A 15,500-nucleotide genomic window follows, 5' to 3' on the forward strand; every position below is an offset into this window, starting at 1 on the left:
CCCAGAACACCCAATCAACCAACTAGTAAACCCCTAGCATCCTCCCAGAACACCCTATCAACCAACTAGTAAACCCATAGCATCCTCCCAGAACCCTCTATCAACCAACTAGTAAACCCCTAGCATCCTCCCAGACCACCCTATCAACCAACTAGTAAACCCATGGCATCCTCCCAGAACCCTCTATCAACCAACTAGTAAACCCCTAGCATCCTCCCAGACCACTCTATCAACCAATTAGTAAACCCATAGCATCCTCCCAGAAGCCTCTATCAACCAACTAGTAAACCCCTAGCATCCTCCCAGAACGCCCTATCAACCAACTAGTAGACCCCTAGCATCCTCCCAGAACACCCTATCAACCAACTAGTAAACCCCCAGCATCCTCCCAGAACACCCTATCAACGAACTAGTAAACCCCTAGCATCCACCCAGAACACTCTATCAACCAACTAGTAAACCCCCAGCATCCTCCCAGAACACCCTATCAACGAACTAGTAAACCCCTAGCATCCACCCAGAACACTCTATCAACCAACTAGTAAACCCCCAGCATCCTCCCAGAACACCCTATCAACGAACTAGTAAACCCCTAGCATCCTCCCAGAACACCCTATCAACCAACTAGTAGACCCATAGCATCCTCCCAGAACACCCTATCAACCAACTAGTAAACCCCTAGCATCCTCCCAGAATACCCAATCAACCAACTAGTAAACCCCTAGCATCCTCCCAGAATACCCAATCAACCAACTAGTAAACCCATAGCATCCTCCCAGAACACCCTATCAACCAACTAGTAAACCCCTAGCATCCTCCCAGAACACCCTATCAACCAACTAGTAAGCCCCTAGCATCCTCCCAGAACACCCTATCAACCAACTAGTAAACACATAGCATCCTCCCAGAACACCCTATCAACCAACTAGTAAACCCCTAGCATCCTCCCAGAACACCCTATCAACCAACTAGTAACCCCTAGCATCCTCCCAGAACACCCTATCAACCAACTAGTAAACCCCTAGCATCCTCCCAGAACACCCTATCAACCAACTAGTAAGCCCCTAGCATCCTCCCAGAACACCCTATCAACCAACTAGTAACCCCCTAGCATCCTCCCAGAGCACCCTATCAACCAACTAGTAACCCCTAGCATCCTCCCAGAACACCCTATAAACCATCTATTAAACCCCTAGCATCCTCCCAGAACACCCTATCAACCAACTAGGAAGCCCCTAGCATCCTCCCAGAACACCCTATCAACCAACTAGTAAACCCCTAGCATCCTCCCAGAACACCCTATCAACCAACTAGTAACCCCATAGCATCCTCCCAGAACACCCTATCAACCAACTAGTAACCCCCTAGCATCCTCCCAGAGCACCCTATCAACCAACTAGTAAACCCCTAGCATCCTCCCAGAACACCCTATCAACCAACTAGTAACCCCATAGCATCCTCCCAGAACACCCTATCAACCAACTAGTAACCCCCTAGCATCCTCCCAGAGCACCCTATCAACCAACTAGTAAACCCCTAGCATTCTCCCAGAACACCCTATCAACCAACTAGTAAACACATAGCATCCTCCCAGAAAACCCTATCGACCAACTAGTAAACACATAGCATCCTCCCAGAACACCCTATAAACCAACTAGTAAACCCCTAGCATCCTCCCAGAGCACCCTATCAACCAACTAGTAAACCCATAGCATCCTCCCAGAACACCCAATCAACCAACTAGTAAACCCATAGCATCCTCCCAGAACACCCTATCAACCAACTAGTAAACCGCTAGCATCCTCCCAGAACACCCTATAAACCAACTAGTAAACCCCTAGCATCCTCCCAGAGCACCCTATCAACCAACTAGTAAACACATAGCATCCTCCCAGAACACCCTATAAACCAACTAGTAAACCCCTAGCATCCTCCCAGAGCACCCTATCAACCAACTAGTAAACCCATAGCATCCTCACAGAACACCCTATCAACCAACTAGTAAACCCATAGCATCCTCCCAGAACACCCAATCAACCAACTAGTAAACCCATAGCATCCTCCCAGAACACCCTATCAACCAACTAGTAAACCCATAGCATCCTCCCAGAACACCCTATCAACCAACTAGTAAACCGCTAGCATCCTCCCAGAACACCCTATCAACCAACTAGTAAACACATAGCATCCTCCCAGAACACCCTATAAACCAACTAGTAAACCCCTAGCATCCTCCCAGAGCACCCTATCAACCAACTAGTAAACCCATAGCATCCTCCCAGAACACCCAATCAACCAACTAGTAAACCCATAGCATCCTCCCAGAACACCCTATCAACCAACTAGTAAACCGCTAGCATCCTCCCAGAACACCCTATCAACCAACTAGTAAACTCATAACATCCACCCAGAACACACTATCAACCAACTAGTAAACCCCCAGCATCCTCCCAGAACACCCTATCAACCAACTAGTAAACCCATAGCATCCTCCCAGAACACCCTATTAACCAACTAGTACACCCCTAGCATCCTCCCAGAACACCTTATCAACCAACTAGTAAACCCCTAGCATCCTCCCAGAACACCCTATCAACCAACTAGTAAACCCATAGCATCCTCCCAGAACACCTTATCAACCAACTAGTAAACCCCTAGCATCCTCGCAGAACACCCTATCAACCAACTAGTAAACCCCTAGCATCCTCGCAGAACATCCTATCAACCAACTAGTAAACCCCTAGCATCCTCCCAGAACACCCTATCAACCAACTAGTAAACCCCTAGCATCCTCCCAGAACACCCTATCAACCAACTAGTAAACCCCTAGCATCCTCGCAGAACACCCAATCAACCAACTAGTAAACCCCTAGCATCCTCCCAGAACACCCTATCAACCAACTAGTAAACCCCTAGCATCCTCGCAGAACACCCTATCAACCAACTAGTAAACCCCTAGCATCCTCCCAGAACACACTATCAACCAACTAGTAAACCCCTAGCATCCTCCCAGAACACCCTATCAACCAACTAGTAAACCCCTAGCATCCTCGCAGAACACCCAATCAACCAACTAGTAAACCCCTAGCATCCTCCCAGAACACCCTATCAACCAACTAGTAAACCCCTAGCATCCTCGCAGAACACCCTATCAACCAACTAGTAAACCCCTAGCATCCTCCCAGAACACCCTATCAACCAACTAGTAAACACATAGCATCCTCGCAGAACACCCTATCAACCAACTAGTAAACCCCTAGCATCCTCCCAGAACACCCTATCAACCAACTAGTAAACACATAGCATCCTCCCAGAACACCCTATCAACCAACTAGTAAACACATAGCATCCTCGCAGAACACCCTATCAACCAACTAGTAAACCCCTAGCATCCTCCCAGAACACCCTATCAACCAACTAGTAAACCCCTAGCATCCTTGCAGAACACCCTATCAACCAACTAGTAAACACATAGCATCCTCGCAGAACACCCTATCAACCAACTAGTAAACCCCTAGCATCCTCCCAGAACACCCTATCAACCAACTAGTAAACACATAGCATCCTCGCAGAACACCCTATAAACCAACTAGTAAACACAAAGCATCCTCGCAGAACACCCTATAAACCAACTAGTAAACCCCTAGCATCCTCCCAGAACACCCTATCAACCAACTAGTAAACACATAGCATCCTCGCAGAACACCCTATAAACCAACTAGTAAACACAAAGCATCCTCGCAGAACACCCTATCAACCAACTAGTAAACCCCTAGCATCCTCCCAGAACACCCTATCAACCAACTAGTAAACACATAGCATCCTCGCAGAACACCCTATCAACCAACTAGTAAACCCCTAGCATCCTCCCAGAACACCCTATCAACCAACTAGTAAACCCCTAGCATCCTCCCAGAACACCCTATCAACCAACTAGTAAACACATAGCATCCTCGCAGAACACCCTATCAACCAACTAGTAAACCCCTAGCATCCTCCCAGAACACCCTATCAACCAACTAGTAACCCCTAGCATCCTCCCAGAAAACCCTATCAACCAACTAGTAACCCCTAGCATCCTCCCAGAACACCTTATAAACCAACTATTAAACCCCTAGCATCCTCCCAAAACACCCTATCAACCAACTAGTAACCCCTAGCATCCTCCCAGAACACCCTATAAACCAACTAGTAAACCCCTAGCATCCTCCCAGAGCACCCTATCAACCAACTAGTAAACCCCTAGCATCCTCCCAGAGCACCCTATCAACCAACTAGTAAACACATAGCATCCTCGCAGAACACCCTATCAACCAACTAGTAAACCCCTAGCATCCTCCCAGAACACCCTATCAACCAACTAGTAACCCCTAGCATCCTCCCAGAACACCCTATCAACCAACTAGTAAACACATAGCATCCTCGCAGAACACCCTATCAACCAACTAGTAAACCCCTAGCATCCTCCCAGACCACCCTATCAACCAACTAGTAAACCCCTAGCATCCTCCCAGACCACCCTATCAACCAACTAGTAAACACATAGCATCCTCCCAGAACACCCTATCAACCAACTAGTAAACCCCTAGCATCCTCCCAGACCACCCTATCAACCAACTAGTAAACCCATAGCATCCTCCCAGACCACCCTATCAACCAACTAGTAACCCCCTAGCATCCTCCCAGACCACCCTATCAACCAACTAGTAAACCCCTAGCATCCTCCCAGACCACCCTATCAACCAACTAGTAAACCCCTAGCATCCTCCCAGACCACCCTATCAACCAACTAGTAAACCCCTAGCATCCTCCCAGACCACCCTATCAACCAACTAGTAAACACATAGCATCCTCCCAGAACACCCTATCAACCAACTAGTAAACCCCTAGCATCCTCCCAGACCACCCTATCAACCAACTAGTAAACCCCTAGCATCCTCCCAGACCACCCTATCAACCAACTAGTAAACCCCTAGCATCCTCCCAGAACACCCTATCAACCAACTAGTAAACACATAGCATCCTCCCAGAACACCCTATCAACCAACTAGTAACCCCTAGCATCCTCCCAGAACACCCTATCAACCAACTAGTAAACACATAGCATCCTCCCAGAACACCCTATCAACCAACTAGTAAACCCCTAGCATCCTCCCAGAACACCCAATCAACCAACTAGTAAACCCCTAGCATCCTCCCAGAACACCCTATCAACCAACTAGTAAACCCCTAGCATCCTCCCAGAACACCCAATCAACCAACTAGTAAACCCCTAGCATCCTCCCAGAACACCCTATCAACCAACTAGTAAACCCCTAGCATCCTCCCCGAACACCCTATCAACCAACTAGTAAACCCCTAGCATCCTCCCAGAACACCCTATCAACCAACTAGTAAACACCTAGCATCCTCCCAGAACACCCTATCAACCAACTAGTAAACCCCTAGCATCCTCCCAGAACACCCTATCAACCAACTAGTAACCCCCTAGCATCCTCCCAGAACACCCTGTCAACCAACTAGTAAACCCCTAGCATCCTCCCAGAACACCCTATCAACCAACTAGTAACCCCCTAGCATCCTCCCAGAACACCCTGTCAACCAACTAGTAAACCCCTAGCATCCTCCCAGAACACCCTATCAACCAACTAGTAAACCCCTAGCATCCTCCCAGAACACCCTATCAACCAACTAGTAACCCCCTAGCATCCTCCCAGAACACCCTGTCAACCAACTAGTAACCCCTAGCATTCTCCCAGAACACCCTATAAACCAACTAGTAACCCCTAGCATTCTCCCAGAACACCCTATAAACCAACTAGTAACCCCCTAGCATCCTCCCAGAGCACCCTATCAACCAACTAGTAACCCCCTAGCATCCTCCCAGAACACCCTGTCAACCAACTAGTAAACCCCTAGCATCCTCCCAGAACACCCTATAAACCAACTAGTAACCCCCTAGCATCCTCCCACAACACCCTGTCAACCAACTAGTAAACCCCTAGCATCCTCCCAGAACACCCTATCAACCAACTAGTAACCCCCTAGCATCCTCCCAGAACACCCTATCAACCAACTAGTAAACACATAGCATCCTCCCAGAACACCCTATCAACCAACTAGTAAACCCCTAGCATCCTCCCAGAACACCTTATCAACCAACTAGTAAACCCCTAGCATCCTCGCAGAACACCCTATCAACCAACTAGTAAACCCCTAGCATCCTCCCAGAACACCCTATCAACCAACTAGTAAACCCCTAGCATCCTCCCAGAACACCCTATCAACCAACTAGTAAACCCCTAGCATCCTCCCAGAACACCCTTCAGAACACTGAACTCCCAAGCAACCACAATGCAAACAAAAACTCAGATTGTCTTGGCAAATGCAAAACAGCATCCTCACACTGTGCCATTGAGTTTTAAACGGGTAAAGCACAATATTTAGTTATATAAAATCTGAATATTCACATGAATGTAGCCTATGTGTGTGTGTTTACATGCACTATATGACGGTCGTGCTGACTGCACCTGTATGAATGGCCCAGTTTCGGAAGAGAGGAGCATCTTTCTCCACGTCCCAGCCGTGTCGCGCAGCGTGCATCCATGGAATCTGGAATATTCTCTTCTCCTGCAGGCAAAGAACATGCAAAACATGTCACAGGCCAAGACACACCCTGTGTATGTGCACGCAGCCGCTTTAAAAAAAGACTAAACGCTTCACAGAGAACTTGTAGTTTTAACAGTAAAAGACACAGTACCTTGTTGACCCATTTGAGCCCTGGTATTTTACACGAGTTTATCTGCTCTTCCAACCACGGCCTCATACGCATTCTCTCTACCGGCATGCTGGCCTGGAGAAAGAGAGAGAGAGAGAGAGAGAGAGATCTGGAATGTGTCAAAGTTTGACAGCAGCTTTTCCTCCTTTAACAGGTTGTGCATTCCTCCATGACTCTCCAGGAGGCAAGATGACACACTTTAACCCTATTTCTAAAAAACAAACCAGCAGGGGAGACCCTCTGAATCACAATTTACTGAAAGTTACAGCAAACAAACATGAGTTTGGTCCATGAGTCAGGCCCTGAATGACAGCAATGTGTGCAGAGTTTATCTAAGAGCGAGTGCATGTGGCTAAACCTGTAATTTCGATCATGTATGATGACTGACATCACAACTGCTTGATGTGCAAAATCACCAGTTACCGATTAACCAATTCAAGCTCATAAAAAGGTTTATAGTTAATCACAATGAAAACTCGAGCTTTAAAATCATCCGTTTGTCGCTCAGACCTTTGAGCTTTTATGGTCCATTGACATGAGAGTGAACCAACAACATGAGAAGCACAAAACCCAATAACTAGGGGATGCACGATGATAGGTCTCATGATTTTTAGCTCATCTAATCTATTACAGACGGATACACTGCAAAAAATGCTTTTCTTACTTAGTATTTTTGTCGTTTTCAGTCCAAATATCTAAAAAAATCTTACATTAAGAAGCATTTACTAGACAAGCAAACGTTTTTGTCTTGTTTTGGGGGAAAATAACAAAATTAAGTGAGTTTTTGCTTCAAATAAACCAAATAATCTGCAATGGAGCAAAATAATCTTAATTCAAACTGAAAACAATGTTATTTTGCTCACCCCACTGGCAGATTATTTTGCTTATTTTAAAGCAAAAATCCCCCAAAACAAGACAAAAACTTTTGCTTGTCTAGTAAATGCTTCTTAATGTAAGATTTTTGGGCTGAAAACAAGACAAAAATACTAAGTAACAAAAGCATTTTTAGCAGTGTAGCATGAGCTCTGTTTCTTAAACACATTTTTGGTGTGTGCAATCAATAAATGGTTACGTTATGAGAATATCAAACTATATATTGGTGCACTTGTCCATGTAAGTCAATAACATGCAATAACAATATCCATGCAAACTTCTCAAGAGCATAATTTGATCATAAAACACATGTTATTCGTTAGGTCCACACTGTACTTACTGTCAAATGACATTGCGGCGTCCAGTGTGGCCCAATCATGCTTACAGTTACAGTAACACTGAATCGGTTGACTTCAACCTCCCCTAATAAGTGTGTTAGTGTTGACAAGTGAACTCAAAAGTGAAAATAAACATTCCTTGATTCCCATTGGATCCAAACACCCCTTGACTTTCGATTTTACACTCACCCCAGCAACTCTACGTGGCCTACGGCATAAACATCCACTTATATTCATATGAGCCCCATAAATACATGCGGAAACGCGATTTATTACCTGCGACGCGTGGGAATCACTCCAGGAATAAAAGCAAAATAGTCTGCGAAGAGTCTTGACAATTTGTAGTTCTCGATAACAAAACGAAAAGTCAAATGGGTTTGATTTCGCTCTTCAGATCGAAAGCAAAACAACTGAAGGAAACAAGCGCTTGGGTGGAAATCCCCAGTGTGCGTGTGTGTGAGTGTGTGTTGTGCGCTTACTTCGTGTTTACAAATCCTACTATAGCTCAGGCGGGTTCTCATTAATATTAACGACGTAGCGAGCCATTCGCGAGCTGATTGGATGGCATAGATCGAGGGCGCGTTTAAGTGCGAGGGAACGCTGTCATGACTCATGAATATTAAATACGTAGCGAGACGTTCGCGCACTGATTGGCTGAAAAGCAGACTTGTTTGTGAGCGGGTTTCTTTTCCAAAATAAACCGAAAAAATGACCACACAAGGAAAATATATATTAGATTGCTCGTGAATATTACATATATTGAGTTTTTTTTAATTATTATGATTATTAACATCACTGACACTTGACAATTTAACATATGCTGGGTTAAAAATAACCCAAGTTGGGTTGAAAATGGACTGACCCAGCAATTAGGTTGTTTTAACCCAGCATTTGGGTTGTTTTAACCCAGCGGTTGGGTTAAATGTTTGCTTAAAACAACCCAATCGATGGGTTAAAACAACCTAATTGCTGGGTTAGTCCATTTTCAACCCAACTTGGGTTATTTTTAACCCAGCATTAACCTAATGTTTTTTTTAACATAGGATTTATACACTACCTTTATACACTTTATTTCAGTGTCATTATTACATGTTACATGTAGTTACTATAATAATAACTATAAATTATAATTATAATTACATGCAACTAACTCTAAACCAAACCCTAATCCTATAACTGTATAGAAAGTACAATAGTTAATTAATATTACTCAGTACTTAAATATATAATTACACTGCAAACAATGGCACAGTGAAATAAAGTGTAACCCATAATCCTAAACCTATAGTAAGTTAATTAAATTACTGAAATGTATAATTAAAAGTACTTAAATGTTATTAATGTCACGGACACCTTATTTTATTATATATTCCGTCACACACTTCAAAAAATATATAGTTTAACATATTAACCGAATGTGTTTTTACACAGTCACACTTTATTTCAGCGTCCTTATTACATGAAGTTACTTAATTATAATTTATGCATAATTACATACAACTAACCCTAAACATTAAATATTCCTTAAATGTATAATTAAAAGAAACTTAAATGTAATCACTGACACCTTATTTTATTGTTTAAATCGCAATACTACAATTATAAATCATTTACTGGACGTTTCACCCCAGCGACGTCTCCGGACCTACTTAATATTCATGAGCCAAGCCTTCGCCATAGTAGCTTTGAGCTGGTCTGCTCATTGGCTGCAGGGTGAAATGCGAAAGTCGATTTCATTTTCACTTCCTCGTTGTTTCGTTATTGCCTCTTAAAGGCGAAGCAGGCAGAACAGAAACTCGAGCTGCGACCTGCAGATATGAGACAGTTTTTTGTGTGTGTGAATGGAAAAATGGCCAAAAGTTTCGTGTTTCTGAGAGCTCAGTGCATGTATTTAAATGCAGATGTTTTGTATTGATGCATGCATGCAAGATTGCATTCATCTTGTGTGTGTGTGTGTGTGTGTGTGTGTGTGTGTGTGTGTGTGTGTGTGTGTGTGTGTGTGTGTGTGTGTGTGTGTGTGTGTGTGTGTGTGTGTGTGTGTGTGTGTGTGTGTGTGTGTGTGTGTGTGTGTGTGTGTGTTTATGAAGTGCTCCATCACTGTAGCTGGAATGACATTTGCAGAAAATCTTGAGCTCTGGAGACGAGAGAGGCAATGCAAGCTGTTAGTTAAAGACATTATAGCTGTGCAATCCTATCCTCATTGTGTCTGTACACACACACACACACACACACACACACACACACACACACACACACGCACACAGTCTCATATCTTATCTATTCTGCCAAGCCCTGCAACTCCCAGTGTATGATGCAACACACAGACTCCAGCAACACAAACCCCATTTAAATAATACATTGGACTCATAGTCCAGCACTATAATTGCAATAAAGCATTTCTAAAGCTTATTCTCCTTCTTAAATCCCCCAGGTTTTCCCCTGCATGCGTTTCTGAATCAAACAACACACACACTCAAAAAGGAAACAGCTTGACGGAGAGTTGAGAAACAAGACTGAAACAGAAATAAGGTAAGGTTTCAGGGAGTTGTTCTGCTTTCTGTTGCATTTCTCAGAAACACACCTCAGCTGATCTCAGAGCACAGCGCCACCTGCTGGACACACACTGATCTCAGAGCACAGCGCCACCTGCTGGACACACACACTGATCTCAGAGCACAGCGCCACCTGCTGGAGACACACTGATCTCAGAGCACAGCGCCACCTGCTGGAGACACACTGATCTCAGAGCACAGCGCCACCTGCTGGACACACACTGATCTCAGAGCACAGCGCCACCTGCTGGACACACACTGATCTCAGAGCACAGCGCCACCTGCTGGACACACACTGATCTCAGAGCACAGCGCCACCTGCTGGACACACACTGATCTCAGAGCACAGCGCCACCTGCTGGAGACACACTGATCTCAGAGCACAGCGCCACCTGCTGGACACACACTGATCTCAGAGCACAGCGCCACCTGCTGGACACACACTGATCTCAGAGCACAGCGCCACCTGCTGGACACACACTGATCTCAGAGCACAGCGCCACCTGCTGGACACACACTGATCTCAGAGCACAGCGCCACCTGCTGGACACACACTGATCTCAGAGCACAGCGCCACCTGCTGGACACACACTGATCTCAGAGCACAGCGCCACCTGCTGGACACACACTGATCTCAGAGCACAGCGCCACCTGCTGGACACACACACTGATCTCAGAGCACAGCGCCACCTGCTGGACACACACTGATCTCAGAGCACAGCGCCACCTGCTGGACACACACTGATCTCAGAGCACAGCGCCACCTGCTGGACACACACTGATCTCAGAGCACAGCGCCACCTGCTGGACACACACTGATCTCAGAGCACAGCGCCACCTGCTGGACACACACTGATCTCAGAGCACAGCGCCACCTGCTGGACACACACTGATCTCAGAGCACAGCGCCACCTGCTGCTGGACACACACTGATCTCAGAGCACAGCGCCACCTGCTGGACACACACTGATCTCAGAGCACAGCGCCACCTGCTGGACACACACTGATCTCAGAGCACAGCGCCACCTGCTGGAGACACACTGATCTCAGAGCACAGCGCCACCTGCTGGAGACACACTGATCTCAGAGCACAGCGCCACCTGCTGGAGACACACTGATCTCAGAGCACAGCGCCACCTGCTGCTGGACACACACTGATCTCAGAGCACAGCGCCACCTGCTGGACACACACTGATCTCAGAGCACAGCGCCACCTGCTGGACACACACTGATCTCAGAGCACAGCGCCACCTGCTGGACACACACTGATCTCAGAGCACAGCGCCACCTGCTGGAGACACACTGATCTCAGAGCACAGCGCCACCTGCTGCTGGACACACACTGATCTCAGAGCACAGCGCCACCTGCTGGAGACACACTGATCTCAGAGCACAGCGCCACCTGCTGCTGGACACACACTGATCTCAGAGCACAGCGCCACCTGCTGGACACACACTGATCTCAGAGCACAGCGCCACCTGCTGGACACACACTGATCTCAGAGCACAGCGCCACCTGCTGGACACACACTGATCTCAGGGCACAGCGCCAGCTGCTGGACACACACTGATCTCAGAGCACAGCGCCACCTGCTGGACACACACTGATCTCAGAGCACAGCGCCACCTGCTGGACACACACTGATCTCAGAGCACAGCGCCACCTGCTGGACACACACTGATCTCAGAGCACAGCGCCACCTGCTGGACACACATTGATCTCAGAGCACAGCGCCACCTGCTGGACACACACTGATCTCAGAGCACAGCGCCACCTGCTGGACACACACTGATCTCAGAGCACAGCGCCACCTGCTGGACACACACACTGATCTCAGGGCACAGCGCCACCTGCTGGAGACACACACTGATCTCAGAGCACAGCGCCACCTGCTGGACACACACTGATCTCAGAGCACAGCGCCACCTGCTGGACACACACTGATCTCAGAGCACAGCGCCACCTGCTGGAGACACACTGATCTCAGAGCACAGCGCCACCTGCTGGACACACACTGATCTCAGAGCACAGCGCCACCTGCTGGAGACACACTGATCTCAGAGCACAGCGCCACCTGCTGGACACACACTGATCTCAGAGCACAGCACCACCTGCTGGACACACACTGATCTCAGAGCACAGCGCCACCTGCTGGAGACACACACTGATCTCAGAGCACAGCGCCACCTGCTGGACACACACTGATCTCAGAGCACATCGCCACCTGCTGGACACACACTGATCTCAGAGCACAGCGCCACCTGCTGGACACACACTGATCTCAGAGCACAGCGCCACCTGCTGGAGACACACACTGATCTCAGAGCACATCGCCACCTGCTGGAGACACACACTGATCTCAGAGCACAGCGCCACCTGCTGGACACACACTGATCTCAGAGCACAGCGCCACCTGCTGGACACACACTGATCTCAGAGCACAGCGCCACCTGCTGGACACACACTGATCTCAGAGCACAGCGCCACCTGCTGGACACACACTGATCTCAGAGCACAGCGCCACCTGCTGGACACACACTGATCTCAGAGCACAGCGCCACCTGCTGGACACACACTGATCTCAGAGCACAGCGCCACCTGCTGGACACACACTGATCTCAGAGCACAGCGCCACCTGCTGGACACACACTGATCTCAGAGCACAGCGCCACCTGCTGGACACACACTGATCTCAGAGCACAGCGCCACCTGCTGGACACACACTGATCTCAGAGCACAGCGCCACCTGCTGGACACACACTGATCTCAGAGCACAGCGCCACCTGCTGGAGACACACTGATCTCAGAGCACAGCGCCACCTGCTGGACACACACTGATCTCAGAGCACAGCGCCACCTGCTGGACACACACTGATCTCAGAGCACAGCGCCACCTGCTGGACACACACTGATCTCAGAGCACAGCGCCACCTGCTGGACACACACTGATCTCAGAGCACAGCGCCACCTGCTGGACACACACTGATCTCAGAGCACAGCGCCACCTGCTGGACACACACTGATCTCAGACCACAGCGCCACCTGCTGGACACACACTGATCTCAGAGCACAGCGCCACCTGCTGGACACACACTGATCTCAGAGCACAGCGCCACCTGCTGGACACACACTGATCTCAGACCACAGCGCCACCTGCTGGACACACACTGATCTCAGAGCACAGCGCCACCTGCTGGACACACACTGATCTCAGAGCACAGCGCCACCTGCTGGACACACACTGATCTCAGAGCACAGCGCCACCTGCTGGACACACACTGATCTCAGAGCACAGCGCCACCTGCTGGACACACACTGATCTCAGAGCACAGCGCCACCTGCTGGAGACACACTGATCTCAGAGCACAGCGCCACCTGCTGGACACACACTGATCTCAGAGCACAGCGCCACCTGCTGGACACACACTGATCTCAGAGCACAGCGCCACCTGCTGGACACACACTGATCTCAGAGCACAGCGCCACCTGCTGGAGACACACTGATCTCAGAGCACAGCGCCACCTGCTGGACACACACTGATCTCAGAGCACAGCACCACCTGCTGGACACACACTGATCTCAGAGCACATCGCCACCTGCTGGAGACACACTGATCTCAGAGCACAGCGCCACCTGCTGGACACACACTGATCTCAGAGCACAGCGCCACCTGCTGGAGACACACTGATCTCAGAGCACAGCGCCACCTGCTGGACACACACTGATCTCAGAGCACAGCGCCACCTGCTGGACACACACTGATCTCAGAGCACAGCGCCACCTGCTGGAGACACACACTGATCTCAGAGCACAGCGCCACCTGCTGGAGACACACACTGATCTCAGAGCACAGCGCCACCTGCTGGACACACACTGATCTCAGAGCACAGCGCCACCTGCTGGAGACACACTGATCTCAGAGCACAGCGCCACCTGCTGGACACACACTGATCTCAGAGCACAGCACCACCTGCTGGACACACACTGATCTCAGAGCACATCGCCACCTGCTGGAGACACACTGATCTCAGAGCACAGCGCCACCTGCTGGACACACACTGATCTCAGAGCACAGCGCCACCTGCTGGACACACACTGATCTCAGAGCACAGCGCCACCTGCTGGACACACACTGATCTCAGAGCACAGCGCCACCTGCTGGACACACACTGATCTCAGAGCACAGCGCCACCTGCTGGAGACACACACTGATCTCAGAGCACAGCGCCACCTGCTGGAGACACACACTGATCTCAGAGCACAGCGCCACCTGCTGGAGACACACTGATCTCAGAGCACAGCGCCACCTGCTGGAGACACACACTGATCTCAGAGCACAGCGCCACCTGCTGGACACACACTGATCTCAGAGCACAGCGCCACCTGCTGGACACACACTGATCTCAGAGCACAGCGCCACCTGCTGGACACACACTGATCTCAGAGCACAGCGCCACCTGCTGGACACACACTGATCTCAGACCACAGCGCCACCTGCTGGACACACACTGATCTCAGAGCACAGCGCCACCTGCTGGACACACACTGATCTCAGAGCACAGCGCCACCTGCTGGACACACACTGATCTCAGAGCACAGCGCCACCTGCTGGACACACACTGATCTCAGAGCACAGCGCCACCTGCTGGACACACACTGATCTCAGAGCACAGCGCCACCTGCTGGACACACACTGATCTCAGAGCACAGCGCCACCTGCTGGACACACACTGATCTCAGAGCACAGCGCCACCTGCTGGACACACACTGATCTCAGAGCACAGCGCCACCTGCTGGACACACACTGATCTCAGAGCACAGCGCCACCTGCTGGACACACACTGATCTCAGAGCACAGCGCCACCTGCTGGACACACACTGATCTCAGAGCACAGCGCCACCTGCTGGACACACACTGATCTCAGAGCACAGCGCCACCTGCTGGACACACACTGAT

At 49.0% G+C, this 15,500-nt stretch overlaps 1 protein-coding gene across 2 annotated transcripts in view; it reads right to left on the reverse strand.

Annotated features, from left to right (window-relative positions):
* The window catches only part of irf2b (interferon regulatory factor 2b), a 49,604-nt gene extending 41,163 nt beyond the window's left edge, over positions 1-8,441 (reverse strand). Inside the window, exons 1-3 of one of the 2 annotated variants that reach the window (XM_079839046.1) lie at positions 8,266-8,441; positions 6,761-6,853; positions 6,531-6,630 (exon numbers count right to left, since the gene is read on the reverse strand). In XM_079839046.1, coding sequence (XP_079695172.1) covers positions 6,531-6,630; positions 6,761-6,847 — 187 coding nt within the window. In that variant the 5' untranslated portion in view covers positions 6,848-6,853; positions 8,266-8,441. The remainder of the gene's footprint in view (positions 1-6,530; positions 6,631-6,760; positions 6,854-8,265) is intronic. The other variant, XM_079839047.1, reaches the window with a different exon arrangement.
* Positions 8,442-15,500: the final 7,059 nt, after the last annotated feature.

Source organism: Gobio gobio (assembly GCF_949357685.1).
Source record: "Gobio gobio genome assembly, chromosome: 16".
Lineage (NCBI taxonomy): Eukaryota > Metazoa > Chordata > Actinopteri > Cypriniformes > Gobionidae > Gobio > Gobio gobio.